The 22,217-nt window shown below is 49.9% G+C and overlaps 2 protein-coding genes across 7 annotated transcripts in view; one reads left to right on the top strand and one right to left on the bottom strand.

Annotated features, from left to right (window-relative positions):
- Positions 1–3,423: 3,423 nt before the first annotated feature.
- DIXDC1 (DIX domain containing 1) overlaps positions 3,424–22,217 on the top strand; it is a 102,015-nt gene continuing 83,221 nt past the window's right edge. For 3 of the 6 annotated variants that reach the window (XM_073585146.1, XM_073585147.1, XM_073585148.1), the window contains exons 1-2: positions 13,708–13,865; positions 16,740–16,803. In XM_073585146.1, coding sequence (XP_073441247.1) covers positions 13,708–13,865; positions 16,740–16,803 — 222 coding nt within the window. Of the gene's footprint in view, positions 3,548–13,707; positions 13,866–16,739; positions 16,804–20,413; positions 20,607–22,217 lie in introns of those variants that run through there. The other 3 variants (XM_073585150.1, XM_073585149.1, XM_073585151.1) reach the window with 3 other exon arrangements.
- On the bottom strand, positions 10,137–13,696 carry LSM11 (LSM11, U7 small nuclear RNA associated). The gene has a single exon (XM_073585153.1). It carries the CDS (start codon positions 13,694–13,696, stop codon positions 12,908–12,910), a length of 789 nt encoding a protein of 262 aa, XP_073441254.1. The 3' UTR covers positions 10,137–12,907.

A 22,217-nucleotide genomic window follows, 5' to 3' on the forward strand; every position in this document is an offset into this window, starting at 1 on the left:
TGCTGGGTGTCGCCGTATAGCTTCTCCCCGCCCTGCTTGGCATGATTGACTGACTGGTTTATCTGTATACACTAATAGAAGAAGTCGCTGGGTAGGGAGAAATGTGAGGAGCGCCACCTAATGGCCACTGCTCCCCAAGTGCTGCACAATGGCCCTGATTCATCATTGTTTTTGCACCTGGTTCTAATCGTCATTTCTATTTATCCGCTGGTTAATTTGTGGCTTTTTTTTTTTTTTTTTTTAAGATAAAAGGGAGAAAAAAAATCAAGTTTTCTTTTTTTTTGTTTTGATGAGGTGACCATACTATTACTTATTTGGATGTTTTATCCTAATTTGTTTGCGACTTTTCATTTTTGTGCAATTGTACTCCGGGTATCTGAATGGAAAATCGTTCTGATTTATTTTTAGGCAGTTGAAAATTAACGTGCAATATTTTAAAGGATTTTTGCTGCAAAAAAAGGTAATGAGAATGGGGAAAAAAGAAGAGCATCTTAGAGATAAAAAAACAAGTAGTAAACGATTGTTTCTTTTGGAAAACGTCATCAACTTACGTGCGCAATTTGAGAAATTTGACGCCAAGAAAAGTCAGCGAATAAAACAAGACAAAAAAAGTCGCTCTGAGCTAACTGCGGATGATTAATCGGGGGGGGGGGGGGGGGTTGTTTTCTTGGAATTGCCACATTTGCTTCAGAGTAATTTATGGTAGTCGGGGCCCCTAACTGCGGGCCGCAAGAACCTGCAGATTCCCATTTAAAGGGAGATGTTGGGCTGCTTTGTGCTGCCCAAACTAGTGACAGCTTGGATCAAAGCTCAGCTGCACGATTACTATCAGGTATATGTCTCTGAAACGCTCCGGTGTGTCATTGAAGGTATAGTTTAAATATCCAGTTGGGGATCATAGCTGGAGACGAGAATAGTCCAGAGCTGCTGGCTGCCTCTTTCCCACGTCGCCTCTTTCCAGTGTTGCTGTGTAAGGGAGAAGACCTGGCTGCAGGTACCTGCTTGCCGGGATCGGAACTGCTGAGGCTGCCTTCCCTGTTTCCTGGGGGAAGGAATAGGGAACCGGACAGGCCTCATGACCCAGGAAGAGGGGGAGGTTTGGTGAGAGAACCAGGCCGGAAGCTGAGGTAGAAAGCGCGCGAAGCTGCAGAGAAGCCCCCGCCGTCCACATGCGAGCAGCAGAGCAGGCAGCGCGCTTCACCCCCGTACCACCTGAAGCAGACAGACCCGGTGGCCTAGAGACAGTTTTGGCACGGGCAAGCGGCGTGCAGCAGGCTCAGGAGTACTCCGTTCCCAGAGCATTGGTGCTGCGCTGGCCTGCGTCCGTTAACCCCTGACGCCAATCGAGGGGACTTGAGAGAGAGGTGCAGGGTGCCCAGTGACTACCAGAGAGCAAGGTGCTGTACGTTCCGTGTCTGTACAGAGCACGTGCCACATAGGAGAAATCGGGTACGGGACAGACACGCACCCTGATTTGCCAGTTGATACTTGCCGTTCTATGTTGGACTCGGACAGCACTGCAGCCTTAATTGCCTCGGCTGCATCAGCTTATGGACTAGGGGCTCAGTGGAAGGTACCGGAGACCGACCGTTGCCGCCAGAAGACAGATCCTACAGGACCTTCCTGGATAAGCAACGTGACAGTCGTTGGCACTATTGACTTCACAGCAGGAGTCACAGTCTGGGGAACTTCTGGCACGTTAAGGACTCATACTCACATGCGAGAAACTCGGCTGAGTCTCGCACCTTAATACCCGGCATAGCCGCCGGCACTCAGGAACAGAGCGTGCCACCGGAAGTGACTGCTGACCTCATTTCCGGCGGTCAGCTTATAGCATGTCACCTCAGGAGGAGGTAAACGTTCGGGACTCCGTGGGAGGACAGAGAACCGGCGGTGGCGCATCAGCGCTGCATACAGTACCGCGTGTCACCTCAGGAGGAGGTAATCATTCAGGACTCCGCGGGAGGACAGAGAAGCAGCGGCGCATCAGCGCTCCATACCCGGCTCTCACTCTAACAGAGATGATCATCCCAGATCCTGCCTGTCTCTCTCTGTCACATGCTGCCACGGCGTATGGAGCGGCAGCATGTGAGATCGAGACAGGCAAGATGGGATCTCATATGTTAGAGTGTGAGAGCCTGAGCCGGGTACTGTATGGAGCACTCACTTGTCCACCGGGACGGGATTGTTTACAGCCTGGCCAGAGAGTGACGCAGACAGGGCTTAGGCGCTGCACTGTGCCAGCCATTTCTTTTCATATAATCCTCAGTGCTTTGGATGATGTGGAAACAAATGGCTGGCACAGTGCAGCGCCTAAGCCCTGTCTGCGTCACTCTCTGGCTGTAAACAGTGTCTCACTTGGCTGTCATGCCTCAGGACTGAGAGATTAGTATATGGCCACTCACCTAGGGTCTTGACTGTCACTGCGATCTGCTTGGTGAGAGGAGGGGGCAGGTTGGGTCCACGTCCTGGTGCAGTAACACGTCGTCGGTGCGGCTGGTGTAAAAGGGCACAGTCCTCTCTTTGGTGAGCTGCTCGGCCTCCTTCTGCCCCTTAGAGCCTTCACAGAAAACCCCTCCTTTTTTACCAAGTTTGCATTAATACTTTAATTCATTACTTTTAAATAATTTTTTTTTTTTCTGTTTATAATTATTGTTTGTGAAACAGTGTGATCAGCAGTGCTAAATGGGTGCGGTTGGGGCGTGGATATGGGTGTGGCTACTAAAATGGGTGTGGCCTAAAACTTGCAGCCTGTGTCCCCCTTTGCCTTCTTCATAAGTTGGGAGGTATGCTTAGTGTTGCTCCAGCTGTGCGGTTCCCTGACTCCTTGGTCCTGAGCGCTGCACATTGCAAGGTTTAGTCCCTCATTTAACTGTTTACCTCCCTGCGTGGAGTATGCCCCTGGTAAAGGTATTAACTCTTGCTCTGCCTTCAGTCTGTCACTGCATCCTGCCGCCAGTGATTGACAGGTCTCTCCTGCTGTGAGTAGCAGAGGACCTGTCAATGCCCTGAAGCAGCGCTGGGCAGGAGCGGCCTAGCCTCTCTAATACCCGATCACGACCAGAGTAGGCCGCCTGCTCCTGTCCGGGGCTCAGTTGCCGTACACCTGGGGCTGGAGGGCCAGCTAGGGCTGTGCTGTGCGCAAAGTACAGGAGAAACACGCAGAAGTTTCCAATACACAATAATATAAAGCTTTATTTATAAAAGACAATGCTGACACTCGTGCTGCAGTGACGCCACCACACAGGCAGCCGCCGCCGGGTCATAAGGACAGGTAAACAAGTCGCCGTCCTGTGCCGCTGTCAATCATCGGCCTGACCAATCACACGGCGCTTTGTTAGTCCCGCCTCATTCTGCGCTTCACAAATCAGATACCGATATGAGAAAGCGGAGGACGGCATCGAGGATAGAGGTTTCCCATGGCTGATGGCCACGCCTCTTCTCCGTCTGAGTGGTATCGGTTGCTATGGTGACTGCCGCACGCTGCCGCTGTGTGGAGAGTTGCGGTACCGCTCAGTTGTCGGCTCGTCTGCTCTGCGGCTGTGAGGTGAGTACCGTGTGACGGGGAGGGTGTGATGTCTGCGCTATAAGCTGCCACAGTCATGTCCTGTACTCCCTAGCATAAGTGACATCACACAGGTGGCGAATCGCAGGCCTGAAACCCACAGTGTGTGCACACGCCAACAAGCCCCCTTTAACTCCTTCCTTTCCAGACCATTGTTTTCTCCGCATCTTTTATCGTCCCGTCCGCCCTGACGCGTGACATCTCGTTATTTGTCACTTTCTATGACACAATTCACTTTATTATTAACAGTAAGAAAAAAATAAGAAAAAACCCCAAAGTGCTGTGAAATGGTGGAAAACCGCAAACCCGCCATTGTTACGGCGTTTACTATGCGGACGGCGCGACTCCAGGTCACATGATGGCGAAACCAAACGCTCGTGGGGTTTATTGTAATGGTAAAATAATAATCTGAACTGTGTAGAAAAATAAGAACACTGCTGTTTCTAAGACGGAGCTTGTTTGTCTTTTTGCTCCCGGGTGTTACATTTGACATATAAAAAAAATAACATCAATGTTCCCTAGAAACAGCAATTTATTAGATATGCAAAAATCAAGTTTATATATTTAAGCAGGCTGGTGGCACTGGGAAGAAGGGACTGGCTGCAGCGCCGTGAAGAGAGGACTGGCTGCAGCGCCGTGAAGAGAGGGCCAGCAGTGGCTCTGGGAAGAGGGGACTGGCTGCAGCGCCGTGAAGAGAGGGCCAGTGGTGGCACTGGGAAGAGGGGACTGGCTGCAGCGCCGTGAAGAGAGGACTGGCTGCAGCGCCGTGAAGAGAGGACTGGCTGCAGCGCCGTGAAGAGGAAGCCAGCAGTGGCACTGGGAAGAGGGGACTGGCTGCAGCGCCATGAAGAGAGGGCCCGTGGCTGCTCTGGGAAGGGGACTGGCTGCAGCGCCGTGAAGAGAGGACCAGCAGTGGCTCTGGGAAGAGGGAACTGGCTGCAGCGCCGTGAAGAGAGGGCCAGAAGTGGCACTAGGAAGAGGGGACTGGCTGCAGCGCCATGAAGAGAGGGCCCGTGGCTGCTCTGGGAAGGGGACTGGCTGCAGCGCCGTGAAGAGAGGGCCAGCAGTGGCTCTGGGAAGAGGGGACTGGCTGCAGCACCGTGAAGAGAGGGCCAGCGGTGGCACTGAGAAGAGGGGACTGGTTGCAGCACCGTGAAGAGGAAGCCAGCAGTGGCACTGGGAAGAGGGGACTGGCTGCAGCGCCGTGAAGAGAGGGCCAGCAGTGGCACTGAGAAGAGGGGACTGGCTGCTGCGCCGTGAAGAGGAAGCCAGCGGTGGCACTGGGAAGAGGGGACTGGCTGCAGCGCCGTGAAGAGAGGGCCAGCAGTGGCACTGAGAAGAGGGGACTGGCTGCTGCGCCGTGAAGAGGAAGCCAGCGGTGGCACTGGGAAGAGGGGACTGGCTGCAGCGCCGTGAAGAGAGGGCCAGTGGCGGCTCTGGGAAGAGGGGACTGGCTGCAGCGCCGTGAAGAGAGGGCCAGTGGCGGCTCTGGGAAGAGGGGACTGGCTGCAGCGCCGTGAAGAGAGGGCTAGCGGCCAGGGCTGTGGAGTCGGTAAGCCACAGTTGCGACTCCGACTCCTGGATTTTATCAGGCTCCGGCTCCTTCATAAATGGCCAATTCATAACAACAAATTTACTGTTGTAAAATATTAAACATCGTGCTTATTCAGTTTCTCACCGTCATATAAGTAATCAGACCACTTAGAGCAAAAACTACATTTATTAGAAAACAATTAGAATATAGCAAATAACTTTTATAAACTTTTCTAAACTGTAAGTAAATATGCAATAAACACTTTTATGCAGTTAATAAGAAGAAATCTATAAATTGTCCTCAGAAAAAGTTTTGCCTCTGTCAGATCCTCCTTCATGGATGCCCTCAAATCTGATCTAATTATTTTGAGAGCAGAGAACAACCTCTCTACACTGAGGGTATGTGCACACGCTGCGGATTCTGCTGCGTTTCCGCAGCATTTTTGGCTCTGCAGAAACGCAGCAGATTTTGCTGCGTTGTACAGTACCTTTATTTCCTATGGAAATAAAAAAAAGCTGTGCACATGCTGTGTTTTTTTCCGCACGGTTTTGCTGCGGTTTACAATCCGCAGCATGTCAATTGTTTGGTGCAGAAACGCTGCGGTTTTACACCTCATCCATTATGAGGTGTAAAACCGCAGAAAAAACACAGATAATCCGCAGATAAACCGCAGAAAAACCGCAGCACTTTGTCCTGCGGATTTCCTGCGGTTTTCTCTACAAAATCCGCAGAGACTAAAAACTACGTGTGCACATACCCTAACTTGTGTTGGTGGCAAAGCAGTAACCACTCGGGCAACATCTCTGACAATGTCAGGATACAGAGGAATCGCTTGTTGCACTGTTATTTTTGATGAACGGTCAAATTTCTCAATTTCTTTTAGTGCACATGAAAAATTCTGCTGAAATGTACTGGCTGTGTTCCTTGATGGGGATGACTCTTCTTCTATGCGGGAACGCTTTGCACGGTCCTTGTGATCCAAATATTTTTCGAAATTAAATTCTTCATCAGTTGATGATGAGGGTGAAGATGTGGCAGGACGACCAAATTCTTCTTGTTCCTCCTGACTGTTCTGCAACCCTTTCATCCTTACTGCTATTTCAAACAGAGCTTCTTTTCCTTTACTTAGCTGTTGATCATCTAGAAGAATCCGATGCATTGGGTCTACATAAACAGCTGCCAAAAGAATGTTATTTTGTAATAGTAGCTCCTCTCTCCGTTTCATTGATGTAGCAATGCCACTTGCAATTAACCCTCCTCTTTGGGACAGGCGAAACATCAGGTTCTTACACTCCTTTAAGAAAATACCTGGAGTTAAGTCCTCTGCTTGTAATTTTTTAGTCACTGTAAATGGGTGCTCTAGCAATTTTTCCAGCTCAGTCACCTGATTCCACTGACTTTCATTTAGCGTCAGTTGAGGGTTAGCCATGTCTACAAGAAAGGTTTTCAGTTCAACCTAGCGCTGAATCATTAAGTAAGTACTGCCCCATCGTGTGGCTTGATCAATAATTGCCCCTTTTCCAGCACGTCTCTTCAAAATTGAGTCAACTTTAGGGGTTCTGGCAACAGTAGCCAATTTTCTCACCTTGCCAATCAGTGCAGCAGCATGTCCTTCTTGCAGACTGTCTCTTATAGCCAGCTCTAGCGTATGCACAACACAGCGCATGTGATGAATGAAAGATCATATTGACACAGTTTCAACAAGATCATTTAAACTATCATGTTGCTGTTCATCTGAAGCAACTTCAGTTTGCTCCTCAGTTACAATACTGTGTTCCTCTATTTCAAACATTTCTGTGTCTGTGGACCCAGAATGTTCTTCTAGCTGCTGGTCACCATCATTACTCTCATTCATTAGCTTAATAGTACTTATCATATTTGAAGCATTGTCAGTTACGACAGAAAGAACTTGCTCTTTTTTAAGTTCATAGTCTTGCAGAACCTTTTCCACCAAGACCTGGAGAAACTCACTGGTGTGATGAGCTTTGGTGTCTTTTACTGCCAATGTCTTGGTAACTATTTCATTTTTGTCACAAACAAATCGGACATTGATGGCAAAATAGTTCACTCTGTGACGTGTGCAGGCATCCATTTTAAGAAACAGAAAGCGTCCCTTGAGAGTTTTTTTAAGTTCTTCCTTTTGTTTAAAAGCTTCTTCGATTACTAATTTTCTAATACTCTCTCTCTCCAGAGAAACACCAAGCTTGCGGGCCATTTCCCCATTCAGACACATAAAAGCTGGTCGTGAAAATAATGAAATAGGCACACTATCCTTTACAACAAGCTCTATGATCTGTTTTTTAAATGTATCTACTGTCATTGTCACAGTAACTTTGTCACTGACAAAATATCTTGCAACTGATGGCTGCAAAGTTCTCTGCTCCTTTGTTTGGCTGGAAGAGCTGGGCACTGGTTCATTGGTTTGGATGCAGTCTTTCTCATCCACTGCTTTCAGTACTTCTGGATGAAAGCGCTGTAAATGTCTCTTTAGATTAGAAGCTCTGGTAGGAGCATTTTTATCTTTGCCTGAATATGCACTCATCTTGGCTTCACAGCATTTGTTTTCTTCTGGATCATTTGTCATACACTGACAGACATAATGTTTTCTATCTTGAGTGATGGTGAAATGTTCAAATACAGCTGATTTAATGTGATGCTTCTTTGACATTCTCAGGTTTTTAATTCTGCATTCACAATCCAAATGACAATTGTTTTTCCTAAAAACAATTGTACAAAATTATTGCCAGGTCGTACCACTGATATAGTGGTCAGTAATACTGTTATTATTCCTCATGTACTCACTGTTAACTGATGCAAAGTTTGTTGAAAGGATAATACTTCTTACAGTCTTCCTCTTCTGAGTAGCAGGCAGCTGTGAGATGCTTGGAAGATGCACACCTAGTATGATCTAGTCTAGAGGAGGAGCTTTACTACTAAGAACTTGCAACACATTTTCACTTTCAGTTTCATACATTGTAAGTAGGGGGGTTGGGGCAGCATGAGGTTAACCAAGTATAAGATTAGATAAGGGCAGTGGAGAACAGTGACACACAAGAAGTAAGAAATGTCTCTATCTCCAGCAGAACTGCTTATCACTGTTGTTCATAGTTTGATAGAACATATATATTTGAATAACATTTATAAAATTCATATGAAAGTTCAATTATGAAATATTAATACATTTTTTTTAAAGCTGGAGTCGGAGTCGGTACATTTCTACCGACTCCGACCAAAACTAACTCCGACTCCACAGCCCTGCTAGCGGCGGCACTGGGAAGAGGGGACTGGCTGCAGCACCGTGAGAGAGGGCCAGTGGCGGCACTGGGAAGCGGGGACTGGCTGCAGCGCCGTGAAGAGAGGGCCAGTGGCGGCTCTGGGAAGAGGGGACTGGCTGCAGTGCCATGAAGAGAGGGCCAGCGGCAGCACTGGGAAGAGGGGACTGGCTGCAGTGCCGTGAAGAGGCGGCCAGCGGCGGCTCTGGAAAGAGGGGCTGGCTGCAGCACCGTGAAGAGAGGGCCAGCGGCGGGTCTGGGAAGAGGGGACTGGCTGCAGTGCCGTGAAGAGAGGGCCAGCAGCGGGTCTGGGAAGAGGGAACTGGCTGCAGTACCGTGAAGAGAGGGCCAGCAGCGGGTCTGGGAAGAGGGAACTGGCTGCAGCGCCGTGAAGAGAAGGCCAGCGGCAGCACTGGGAAGCGGACTGGCTGCAGCACCGTGAAGAGAGGGCCAGTGGCGGCTCTGGGAAGAGGGGACTGGCTGCAGTGCCATGAAGAGAGGGCCAGTGGCAGCACTGGGAAGAGGGGACTGGCTGCAGTGCCGTGAAGAGAGGGCCAGCGGCGGGTCTGGGAAGAGGGGACTGGCTGCAGTGCCGAGAGGGCCGACTGGGGCGCTGAGAAGAGGTGGCCGATGGTTGGGCGCTGGGAAGAGATCGCCAGCAGCGGTGCTGCGGAGAGGGCCAGCGGGGGGCGCTGGTTAGAGGCGGCTTTTCATCTAGCAGCCCCTCCTTATCTGCCCTCTACAGAGCGGTTTCTGATGGACCCCCGTGTCGTATTGGCTTGTTTGCATAGGCTATATTTTTCCATGTCTAATACATTGCTGTTTCGGGAACATTTGATACTTTCTCCCAATAGTCCTCACACTATTCATATATGTTACACAGTGACATTTGACATTTCCATCGCTTTTTATCACATTTCTTTGGGCAGTGCGCTCATTCTGGCATTGTTAGATTTTTCATCATTGCTTTGATAGTCCGGACTCTTTTAGATGCAGTAATATCAAATATGTTTATTTTTTAATGGAAGGGACCGATTTAAAGCCTTTTTTTTATTTATACTTTATTTTTTAGTCCCTTGAAGCTGTAATTGCGCAATTTACTGCAGGATATAGCTAAATCACTGTCTCCTATGAAGCTCCTACGTAGCCGAGCTTCATGGGAGGACTGGAAGGGGAATTATTAGGGCTTCCCGGCTTTCGCAGGAAACCATGAGTTCCCCATGATCATGTCTCGGGGAGCAGACAGTAGCTGGAGTGTGAGCACTGGAAATGGCATCGCTTAAATGTCGCTGGCACGAGATCGACAGCAGCATTGAAATGGTTAAACTGTGGCTCTCAGACCGAGATCCGGCAACACTGGCGTCTTCTGCCTAGTATGCTGCGGGCTCACCTCCTGAGCCAGCTCCAGTAGTCACGGCTGTGTAGGTGATTGTCCCTCCCAAGATGTCGCCTATTATGTACCTTTAAAATGTTGGGCTTAACCTTTTGACACAGGTTTTGTAGGGAGTCATTGCACCCCTGATGAAGCCGCTGATGGCGAAACCTTTGACATCTCTCTTCAGCTAACATGCCTGATTGCTCACTGTGTATTGTTATTATATTTATATATTTTTCGATAATTGGTGCTGCTGACACCCCCTTTATTAGGCCATCGGGAGCCCCCCCAACACATCCCTCTGGGCACGCACAGGGTAACACCACTCAGCTAGATTCCCCTCTTCGAGGTTGTGGGTACGTTTAGAGCAGAAAGGAACAAACTTATTCATTTATTTACATGTTTTTGATTTAATATATAAAAAGGTACAAAAGGATGAAATAACCAAAAGACAAAACGGCACACAAACGAAAAGGGATAAAGGCAGAAGCCTCCTGCTGACGCTGCTGCAATCCTCATCAGTTTTCCCGGGTCTAATATTGAGCGTTTGTCGATGAGATATTTTAAAGGGTCCCATGCAGACCCCTCAAAAAGATCACTGCAATGTGTCGTTTTCCCCAGCAGCCTCCTGGTGGAGCAATATGACCGCCATATTTGATTTAATCTTCACCGTCCTACACTCACCAAACATGACCGGATAGATCCCTAGTGTGAGCTGAAGTTATCACAGTGCTCCCCTCTTCAGCTGAATGCTAGGTAAAATCTAAGACCCCCTAATCTTTCATGTATTGGCTCCTAAAGCCACTCACCCTTCACTTTATGATGGTTTAGGGCCTGGCCTGAGAATAAAGGGGCCACAGCCTGATTTAGAGCTGCATTTCCCTGCAGAGCTGCGCTCTCGCCCCCCCCAGCTGCACTGAAGTGTCTGACCCTGTGCATTTATCAGAGAGGTAGCCCCCAGTGCTTCTGTGTCACCACACGGACCCTTTATACGAGCCACGGACATTATTGTCTGGTGTGTGGCTCGTGGGTGACATCGCCAGGATCTTCTGCCATCGTCCATCCTGCAATTTTTAATGAATATCCATGATCGGGACGGGACGGTGTGAATAATGCGGTGAATGTTCCGCCCCGGATCAGGAAGATTAAACATGGCAGAGACCTTTGTTGAGACGTCAAGTGACTGGGGGAAATCCTAAAGCCGTTCCACCCCCCGAAGAGTCTAGATGTTGAGTGACGAGCTGGAGGGATGAACTCGCGGCCACGAAAGAGACTGCAGGGCTACACCTGATGATGACCGCCAGGATCCTGTAATCGGGCTTCTCATTCTTCTTCACTAATTATATTGTAGACGCCCTGCCCGCCTGATTGGGGCACTGTGACCCCTGGAGTAGTCCATGATTGCCCATCTACATTAGTGAGGGTTCCCGGGCACACCACCCCGATTGCTTCTTCCAGCAGAGGCGTCAGCAACTGCTGCTTGGCTGCAGCGGTTCTGTCTGAGCTGAAGGAAGCCATCTCCTCACTCCTGGCTGCAGTGATCACGTTTTAGATTTTTTTTCTGGCTCAGACAGAAAGTGACCGCTGCAGCCAATCTGTTGCTGCTGCCATCTGATGCCTCTGTTGGAAGCAGCAGCCCGCAGTCTGGTGGAGCAGGGGGAAGGAAACACGTTGGATTTTGCACCACGACGCTTGTCACTTCCATAAAAATGAATTAGATACGGAAAGGACTGGACAGGTATCTGTAGATGTGACGTCACAGACCCCGCTCATCACCCACAGGGCACAAGGTGGTCTGCAGCGCAGTGACCGGAGCGGTGCACCGCCTGTGTGAAGCCGCTCCTCACCTCTGTGCATTCTGCGGGATCAAGCCCCCTGTGCAGGTTCCCAACAGTGTCCTCCAGAAGAGCACACGCCCGTCAGCAAGGACAGGGTCATTCCGGGTGACACCGGGGCCCGGCTAGCACTTCTGGCTAGTGGCCGCCATCTTCAGGGCCTACAGTTGTAGAAGCAGCCGCCCTCATCCTAGTTGGAGGACAAAGTGCTGAGGTAGGGGAGAGGGCTGCAGGCTTAGACCACCATCCGAAAGAGCCTTATAAGATTCTGGAACCGGAGGACTGTCCGGCCTGTGGGGCAGGTGGGCCGCGTGCCATGGTTGCCGTGGGTCAGGTGGGCCGTGTACGGCAACCATGGCACACGGCCCGCCAGTGTCTACCATGTAGTCCTGGGTCCGGCTCTCAGCTCAGGAGGTTTATAGACAAGATGGGAACAATGCGGCAAAGATGAAGGCCCACATCCTCGCTGCCGGCCATTATGTGTCCTACTGGGACTGTTCCTTTATTGTGACTAATAAGGGGGGCTCCAGTCTCTATCCTGAGGGGGATCTGCCCCCTAACTAAGGAGACAGCTCCTAACCCTGCCCGAGCTCAAGATATAGGGCGGCTCTCCTCTACAGCCCGTGGCTCCCCCACCCCAGTGCTGAGGGTTGTAGTCCTGGGGGGGTGTCATCAGGCTGAGGGTTGTAGTCCTGGGGGGGGTGTCATCAGGCTGAGGGTTGTAGTCCTGGGGGGGGTGTCATCAGGCTGAGGGTTGTAGTCCTGGGGGGGGTGTCATCAGGCTGAGGGTTGTAGTCCTGGGGGGGGTGTCATCAGGCTGAGGGTTGTAGTCCTGGGGGGGGTGTCATCAGGCTGAGGGTTGTAGTCCTGGGGGGGGTGTCATCAGGCTGAGGGTTGTAGTCCTGGGGGGGGTGTCATCAGGCTGAGGGTTGTAGTCCTGGGGGGGGTGTCATCAGGCTGAGGGTTGTAGTCCTGGGGGGGGTGTCATCAGGCTGAGGGTTGTAGTCCTGGGGGGGGTGTCATCAGGCTGAGGGTTGTAGTCCTGGGGGGGGTGTCATCAGGCTGAGGGTTGTAGTCCTGGGGGGGGTGTCATCAGGCTGAGGGTTGTAGTCCTGGGGGGGGTGTCATCAGGCTGAGGGTTGTAGTCCTGGGGGGGGTGTCATCAGGCTGAGGGTTGTAGTCCTGGGGGGGTGTCATCAGGCTGAGGGTTGTAGTCCTGGGGGGGGTGTCATCAGGCTGAGGGTTGTAGTCCTGCGGTGGGGAGGGGGGGTCAGGGAACGTGGGGGTTCCCCTCCAGAGCCTGCTGGGAGCTGTAGTCCAGGCCCTTCACTCGGGCACATGCACCAGCAGGACGCTCTCTCCTCGGATGAACACCTGCTGTATGTGCCGGGTGTACACCCGCTGGTAGTCCGGCTTCTCCTTCTTTCTCTGTTGGTGGCCCGGCTTCTCCTTCCTCCCCGGCTGGCTCTCCGGCCTCTCCTCCTTCCTCTCCGGCTCCTTCCTCCCCGGCTCCTCCGCCGGCGGCCCGTCCTCCTGCAGCCGCAGCCGGGCCATGAGCCGGGGCAGGGTGAGCTGCGGCTCGCTGTAGAAGGCCCGGCCCAGCACCGGCCTCCGGTACGTCTCGTCCACGTCCACCATGGCCAGGTTCCAGCACTTGTCGAAGGCGATGATGAATCCGGAGCAGACGCCGCGCAGGCCGCGGAAGGTGCGGGTGTGGACGTGCACCCGGAGCCGCTCCTGCACGCAGCGGTACAGCCGGCCCACGGGGCTGCCCTCCAGCAGGGCCATGCGGGTGAGCACGTTCCGGGGCGGCTTCCTGCCCCTCCGCGGGGCCCGGCTCTGCTCGGCCTCCACCGGCAGCATCAGCTTCTTCAGCCGCTGCACGCGCTCCGGGTCCGGCGCCGGCTTCCGACCCTTCTTCTCCGGCTTCTGAGACCGGCTTCTCGGCCGGCCGCCCCTCTCCAGGAAGCTCTCATATTCGGCCAAGTTGTTGAAGCAGCGCACGTCCGGGAAGGGGAGCGGAGTGTCGGTGGAGTAGAGGGCGAGCAGAGGGTCAAACAACTCCGAGGTGACATCCAGACTGCACTCCGGGACCTCGTCCCGCTCCTGGGCCATCAGAATACGTGATGGGGCGGCCGGTGCCTCCGCGTGATCCCGCCGCCAGACGAGTGTGTAGTACTGAAAAACAACCGCTAGATGGGGACAACAGAGCTAATATACAGACGCTACATAGCAGTACTACAAAGTCACCAATAGATGGAGCCAGCACTGCCCATGTACACTGGTAATTAACCCCTTCATATCTATTTTAAAGGGACTTTCCATTTTCAGAAAAGTAGACCACAAACTCCAAGATGTGTGGGACAAGCTCCTGCCGAGATCCTCAAGAGCATCTAGAAAAGCTGCTGAAGGCGACGGACGGGAGACAGACCTGCTGGGATCTACATGTCTCTAATAATATTCATTCATTGTTTAAAATAAACCATGAACAAATCTATTATTTACATCTGATTTACTCTGCAGCAATCATTCTCCTTCTACCTAAAACTGTTGCACAGTACTGGGTCATACTGCAATGTACAAAGATCAGTACAGGAGGGGGAGGAGGTGAGCTGTGACATCACCTATTGTGAATGGTGGATCCTGTGCTATCTACTGTATATAGAGGTATTATCAGTCAATGTACAGGAGGAGGTGAGCTGTGACATCACCTATTGTGAATGGTGGATCCTGTGCTATCTACTGTATATAGAGGTGTTATCAGTCATTGTACAGGAGGAGGTGAGCTGTGACATCACCTATTGTGAATGGTGGATCCTGTGCTATCTACTGTATATAGAGGTGTTATCAGTCATTGTACATGCGGAGGAGGTGAGCTGTGACATCACCTATTGTGAATGGTGGATCCTGTGTTATATACTGTATATAGAGGTGTTATCAGTCATTGTACATGCGGAGGAGGAAGTGAGCTGTGACATCACCTATTGTGAATGGTGGATCCTGGGCTATCTACTGTATATAGAGGTGTTATCAGTCATTGTACAGGAGGAGAAGGTGATCTGTGACCTCTCCTATTGTGAATGGTGGATCCTGTGTTATCTACTGTATATAGAGGTGTTATCAGTCATTGTACAGGAGGAGAAGGTGATCTGTGACCTCTCCTATTGTGAATGGTGGATCCTGTGCTATCTACTGTATATAGAGGTGTTATCAGTCATTATACAGGAGGAGGAGGTGAGCTGTGATATCACCTATTGTGATTGGTGGATCCTGTTATCTACTGTATATAGAGGTGTTATCAGTCATTGTACAGGAGGAGAAGGTGATCTGTGACCTCTCCTATTGTGAATGGTGGATCCTGTGTTATCTACTGTATATAGAGGTGTTATCAGTCATTGTACAGGAGGGGGAAGAGGTGAGCTGTGACATCACCAATTGTGAATGGTGGATTCTGTGTTATATGCTGTATATAGAGGTGCTATCAGTCATTGTACAGGCGGAGGAGGTGAATTGTGACATCACGTATTGTGAATGGTGGATCCTGTGCTATATACTGTATATAGAGGTGTTATCAGTCATTGTACAGGAGGAGGTGAGCTGTGACATCACCTATTGTGAATGGTGGATCCTGTGTTATATACTCTATATAGAGGTGTTATCAGTCATTGTACAGGTGGAGGAGGTAAGCTGTGCCAACACCTATTATGAATGGTGGATCCTGTGCTATATACTGTACATAGAGGTGTTATCAGTCATTGTACAGGTGGAGGAGGTAAGCTGTGCCATCACCTATTATGAATGGTGGATCCTGTGCTATATACTGTACATAGAGGTGCTATCAGTCATTGTACAGGAGGAGAAGGAGGAGGATATGTGCTGTGACATCACCTATTGTGAATGGTGGATCCTGTGTTATATACTGTATATAGAGGTGTTATAAGTCATTGTACATGCGGAGGAGGTGAGTTGTGACATCACCTATTGTGATTGATTGATCCTGTTATCTACTGTATATAGAGGTGTTATCAGTCATTGTACATGCAGAGGAGGTGAGTTGTGACATCACCTATTGTGAATGGTGGATCCAGTGTTATCTATTGTATATAGAGGTGTTATCAGTCATTGTACAGGCGGAGGAGGTGAATTGTGACATCACCTATTGTGAATGGTGGATCCTATGTTATATACTGTATATAGAGGTATTAGTCATTGTACATGCGGAGGAGGTGAGTTGTGACATCACCTATTGTGATTGGTGGATCCTGTTATCTACTGTATATAGAGGTGTTATCAGTCATTGTACAGGCGGAGGAGGTGAATTGTGACATCACCTATTGTGAATGGTGGATCTTGTGCCATATACTGTATATAGAGGTGCTATCAGTCATTGTACAGGAGGAGGAGGTGAGCTGTGACATCACCTATTGTGAATGGTGGATCCTGTGCTATATACTGTATATAGAGGTGCCATCAGTCATTGTACAGGAGGAGGTAAGCTGTGACATCACCTATTGTGAACGGTGGATCCTGTGTTATCTACTGTATATAGAGGTGTTATCAGTCATTGTATAGGAGGAGGAAGTAAGCTGTGACATCACCTATTGTGAATGGTGGATTCTGTGTTATCTACTTAATATCTCTATAAAGTTATTATAATCCTGTCTCTGCTGATAATGACCCTGTTGGAAACTCTTCTAGTAATAACAGGAAGTTACAGTTTATAAAAGCAAATTGCAAAATTACTATTTTTTTAATATAGAAAAGGAATTGAAAAAATTGCATTAAAAATCCATGTAACCTGGTTTAAACAATAGGCCACTGTGATGACACGTGACGACACATTCCTCTTGAGGTGGCACATGTGCGGAGTACAGCGGAGGACACCTGTGAGATCAGTGACTCCTAGTGCAATGCCTGTATGGCAGCCGCATTACATGTGTGCAGGAACCGTCCACATCTGTGAGCTGTAATGCCGGAGCCTCCCTGGTGTCTGATCTCACCCTATATATGGGGCCGCACGTGGGATTATTCCTATAAACATCCGTGTAGTTTACATCCTGAGGTTTACGAGCTGTCCCACCCCGCGTAATGAGCGCGGGGGCCGCCGATCCCCAGATTCTGTGCCTAGCCTGTGACACCTGTGTGTTCTGTGTTCCAGGATTCAGCTCTCCGTAGCGAGGAGTATGGGGAGTACGGCCCCGAGCGGCTCCACACCGGCACCAGTGAGTACCCCAATATCTATCATCTATCTATTGTCCATCGATCTGAAATTCATTTGTTTGGATTATGGCTCGTCCACTAATTGTGCAGTTCCAATGTAAAATGTTGGCAGCCTATCATCTCTCCCCGGATCACCGCGGGTCCGGTAACGTTGGCGCTGTGTGCTGACGGACCCCCACTTGTCCGATATTGATGACTGGTCCTGGGGGCAGGTGATCAGTGTCCACGTATTGGACCATCAGGCGTAGGCTCTGGCTTTGGTGGGGACACATTTCTATGCAGCCTCTTGCAGAGGGGAGCTCCTGAGAATAGACGGTAATGAGACGAGCAGGCGGCTTCCCCCCGTGGTACATGGATGTCTCTGATCTTTCTTGGAGTTTTGCCTTGTGCAGAGAATGGCCATAATGCAGGAGCGTAACACCAGGATAATCCAGAAATGTCTGACAGGTAGGGGTCCCACCACAGGACCCCCTTCCACCTGCACCTATTTTAACCCTTTCATTAACGTCATTTTTTTCCCAAATTCCACAACTTTCTTAATTTTAAATTAATTGAGTTACTTCCAAAAATGGCAGATCAGGCGAGAGCAACTATTGTCGGACCTTCCATAGAGCTGAATAGAAGGAGCAACGTATGAGCGGCCTTCTCCCTATCTATAATGGCGCCCTGCTCTGGTGATAGGTGCGGGGTCTCCTGAGGCGGGGGACCATTCTAGGTCTGACATCTGTGGAGTATCCATTGCAGAGTCGCGCTGGGCGACCCATTACCGTGTCATAGAGGGGCACAGTGTCTCCTGTTTTGCATTAGCTGCCATCGATCAGTGGAGAGGTGCGTGCCCGCTGACGACGTGACCGTGTGCCCGCGGGTTACTCAGTTTGTACCATTCAGTAAGCTCCTCAATAATTAAATGTCCTAACTGCTGATCTGTCAGCCCCATCGGTTACATGAGGATTTCTCACAGCAGTTTGCTGCTTTACTGCAGCAGGTAACAGTCACTTGTCTGAAGACGTGGAAGAAATGATTGAGGGTTTTCTTACATCTTATGGGAAAACAAAGGGACAAACAGTATGGCTGTTATTCCAATTCCTCCTGGTGACTATCATGCACACAGTTATGTCACAGTATAGACAGAATGCACACAGCAATGTCACAGTATAGACAGAATGCACACAGCGATGTCACAGTATAGACAGAATGCACACAGCGATGTCACAGTATAGACAGAATGCCCACAGCGATGTCACAGTATAGACAGAATGCCCACAGCGATGTCACAGTATAGACAGAATGCACACAGCGATGTCACAGTATAGACAGAATGCACACAGCGATGTCACAGTATAGACAGAATGCACACAGCGATGTCACAGTATAGACAGAATGCACACAGCGATGTCACAGTATAGACAGAATGCCCACAGCGATGTCACAGTATAGACAGAATGCCCACAGCGATGTCACAGTATAGACAGAATGCCCACAGCGATGTCACAGTATAGACAGAATGCCTACAGCGATGTCACAGTATAGAGAGAATGCCCACAGCGATGTCACAGTATAGACAGAATGCACACAGCGATGTCACAGTATAGACAGAATGCACACAGCGATATCACAGTATAGACAGAATGCCCACAGCGATGTCACAGTATAGACAGAATGCACACAGCGATGTCACAGTATAGACAGAATGCACACAGCGATCATTCAGTCTGAATGAGCTCACTCACAGATTCTTAGTTAACTCACTCTGCAGCCGGACATATAGGCTGTGTGCACACGCTGTGGATTATGTGCGGATTCATCCGCGCGGATTTTGTACAATCCGCAGGTGAAACCGCAGGTCAAAAGACCTGCGGTTTTACCTGCGGATTGCTCTGCGGTTTTGCCCTGCGGTTTTTCATCTCCTCAATGGAGGAGATGGCAAACCGCAGCGGAATCCGCAGAAAGAATTGACATGTCAATTCTTTCTGCGGATTGAAAACCGCAGATAATCCGCGCGGAAAATTCCGCACCATCTGCATTGCGGTTTTTGATTCCCATAGGGAATCATTGTACTGTACACCGCAGCAAAATCCGCAGCGTGTGCACACAGCGATCATTCAGTCTGAATGAGCTCACTCACAGATTCTTAGTTAACTCACTCTGCAGCCGGACATTGACAATGCAGCACAGGGGTACAGAAGGCAAACGGTGCAAAATTTGTGTTTAAGCTTTATGACAAAATTCTCTTTTACCCCAGATCCATGCATTTACATAAAAGAACAATTGGGCCAATCAGACCATGCCTTTAGGTGAATGTCCAGCCTTAGTCATCACGGCGTGCCCTCTGTATGAGGATGAGCCTCTTTAGTCGTGTGTTACTGAAGTCCTGAATACCCGTCTGCTCAGTGATACACGCGCACTGCTGCCTTGTGGGTGAACAGCAGATTGTCCGGATCCTGGGAAAGCTGGGTGACAACCCCTTTGGTAGTTCTATTGTTAGGCCAGATATAACTGGACAGAAGGTGACTGAACCGACCTGTCCTAGTGCTACGGACTGGCCAGGAGGGATCAGGACCAGGCTTTGGGGGCATGTTGTGGGCGCAGCTAAAACAAACGCTTCCGGTATGGAAAAGGCCGAATCTCTGTCATTAGAATTCATTTCAGATCCAGCAAATAAAATGACTGTAACATGCTAGAAATATTTACAGTACTGACGTCTTACGGAAAAAACACTTGTTTGCCAAGTCCCGGAAAGTTCTACAACTTCATGACGGAGACAGCCGGATCTGCATGCCTCCCAGCAATGTACACATATAGGTCACCGGGCTCAGGCTTCAGTGTGAGGTCATAGTCATCAGACCAGTGGCTCCGCCGCCGGGGGTCAATGGGGTGAGCACTGCAGACGAGGGGAACCCCAATGTCCTGTGCCCTTCTGTTATATATAGCCGTCTCTCCTCGGATAATCACCCGTATTTACATAAATGCATTTTTTTTTCTGTCTAAAGCTATTTTAGTAATTGGGTTTCATTAGAAACGTTGCACCCTTTGGCTTTTACAGGCTCTTTGTTTTCCTGCCCAGTCCAGTTTGGTGCGATTTATGATTATAAATCAGCCGAGAGGAGCTCCGAAAAGGACAGATAAAAGTGACACCAAGTCTCTGAATTAGCTCACTAACGGTTTTTCAGTTCACTCATTCTGCAGCCAGAGCAAACGCTGAAGGCAAACGGTGCAAAATGTTTAATGAAACCCAATTACGTTAAAAAAAAAAAGTTTCCCGAAGTTTTGCAACTTTTTGAAATGTCCCAAATTGTGCATCCGGAGATCAGTCGTCGCCTTTCTTTCTATGGACGCGCCCCCGGCTTTCTAGTATGTGTTGGCTGGTGTGCTTCCGTTGGGCAGATTTCTGCAGCATCTCCCATGTGGGTTGGATTTGCCCCCATAGCAGCTGTGCTCTGGGTCCTAGTGACTGTGCAGAGGTTTGCATCTGTTTTCTGTTACTTCTTCCTGTGTCTCCATCCTATAAAGCGGCCGTGGGAGTGATGTCAGGGCTGACACCGCACTCGCTGGTAGGAGATCCCCTTACGAGCATGCTCAGTGCTGCTTTGCATCTCCCCCTCCTTCCCTGCAGCTTTGCCTCCAGTCTCCTATGAGCAGGCAGAGAGGACCGGAGTTATCCCTGATGGCCACTCATTGTTTGTGCTTGGCCATAGCCTGGGAACGCTGCAGACCCCAGCAGGACTAAGCACCGGCGCGGCGGATGATGATCGCCCACCTGGCCAGGGGCAGTCTACAGGACATTCTCCATGAAGGCTTCCCGGAGGTATCTGTACCGATGCATCCATGTATGTAGGGGCTTGTGATGGGAGATGAGGTGCTCGCCTCCTCCAGTTGGGAGACTTGGGCAGAAGTTTGCTGGGTGGCATTGGTTTCAGTGTCATTTTCCGTCTGTCACGTTGTCATGGAGGGTTCGGAGCAAACAGGATACAGAGGAAAAAAGGCCAAAAAACTGTCCAGATGACCTCAGTTCCCAGAGTTATCCCGATGGAGAAAGGCGAGACGACAATGGCGAGTTCAGCTCCACCAAGGCTTTCTGGCAGGAGAGCAGGGTTTGGTCGTAATTCACGGCTGTGGGATGTAGTGTAATAGTTTCTGCTGATACAGTGTAGCAGAATGGATGCATGTATTCACTATATACCAAGGCTGGCAGAAAATGAGCGAGGAGAGACCGAGCAACTCTGACTACAGGCCGAAAATGATGTCTAGGTGACGAGTCCAAGCTTCTCCATAATAGAAGAACTTGTGGGGTGTTCACCGCATACGGCGGGTCATGTGGGGTGCTCCCGGTATGCGATGGGACTTGTGTTCTTGGTATACCGCAGGTCTAGTGGGGTGTTCCCAGTATATGGCTCATCTTGTGGGGTGATTCCGGAATACAATGGGACTTCTATTGTGTTTAAGCTATACAGCGGGTCTTGTGGGGTGTTCAGGGTATGAGGCGGTTGTTCCCAATATACAGCAGGTCTTGTGCTGTGTTCCCGGTATAAGAAAAGACCTGTGCGGTGTTCTCGGTATACGGTAGGTTTTGCAGTGTGTTCCCGGTATATGGCAGGTCTTGTGCCGTGTTCCTGGTGTATGGCAGGTCTTGTGTGTTGTTTCCGGTATACGGCGGGTCTTGTGGAGTATTCCCATTATACGGCAGGTCTTGTGTGGTGTTTGCGGTATACAGCAAGTCTTGTGCCGTGTTCCTGGTATACAGCGGGTCTTGTGGGGTGTCCTGGTGTACGGCATTTCTTGTGGGGTGTACCCCGGTATAAGACAAGACTTGTTCGGTGTTCACGGAATACGGCAGTTCTTGTGGGGTGTTCCCGGTATACGGTGGGTCTTGTTGGATGTTACAGGTATACGGTGAAACTTGTGGGATATTCCTGGTATACGGTGGGTCTTGTGTGGTGTTCCCGGTATACGGCAGTTCTTGTGGGGTGTTCCCGGTATACGGTGGGTCTTGTTGGATGTTACAGGTATACGGTGAAACTTGTGGGATATTCCTGGTATACGGTGGGTCTTGTGTGGTGTTCCCGGTATACGGCAGTTCTTGTGGGGTGTTCCCGGTATACGGTGGGTCTTGTTGGATGTTACAGGTATACGGTGAAACTTGTGGGATATTCCTGGTATACGGTGGGTCTTGTGGGGTGTTCCCGGTATACGGCGGATCTTGTGGGGTGTTACAGGTAAATGGCTAACCTTGTGGGGGTATTCCTGGTATACGGTGGGTCTTGTGGAATGTTTCCGGTATACGTCAGGTCTTGTGGGGTTTTACTGGTATATGGCAAACCTTGTGGGGTGTTCCCGGTATACAGCAGGTCTTTTGGGGGTGTTACAGGTATATGGCAAACCTTGTGGGGTGTTCCCGGTATACGGCGGGTCTTGTGGA

This window comes from Dendrobates tinctorius, unplaced genomic scaffold (genome assembly GCF_039654945.1).
Source record: "Dendrobates tinctorius isolate UK_male_01 unplaced genomic scaffold, ASM3965494v1 ptg000086l, whole genome shotgun sequence".
Classification (NCBI taxonomy): Eukaryota; Metazoa; Chordata; class Amphibia; order Anura; family Dendrobatidae; genus Dendrobates; species Dendrobates tinctorius.

Excerpts from the sequence above, each read along its gene's own strand:
- LSM11 (XM_073585153.1), bottom strand. The coding sequence starts at position 13,696 with ATGGCCCAGGAGCGGGACGAGGTCCCGGAGTGCAGTCTGGATGTCACC.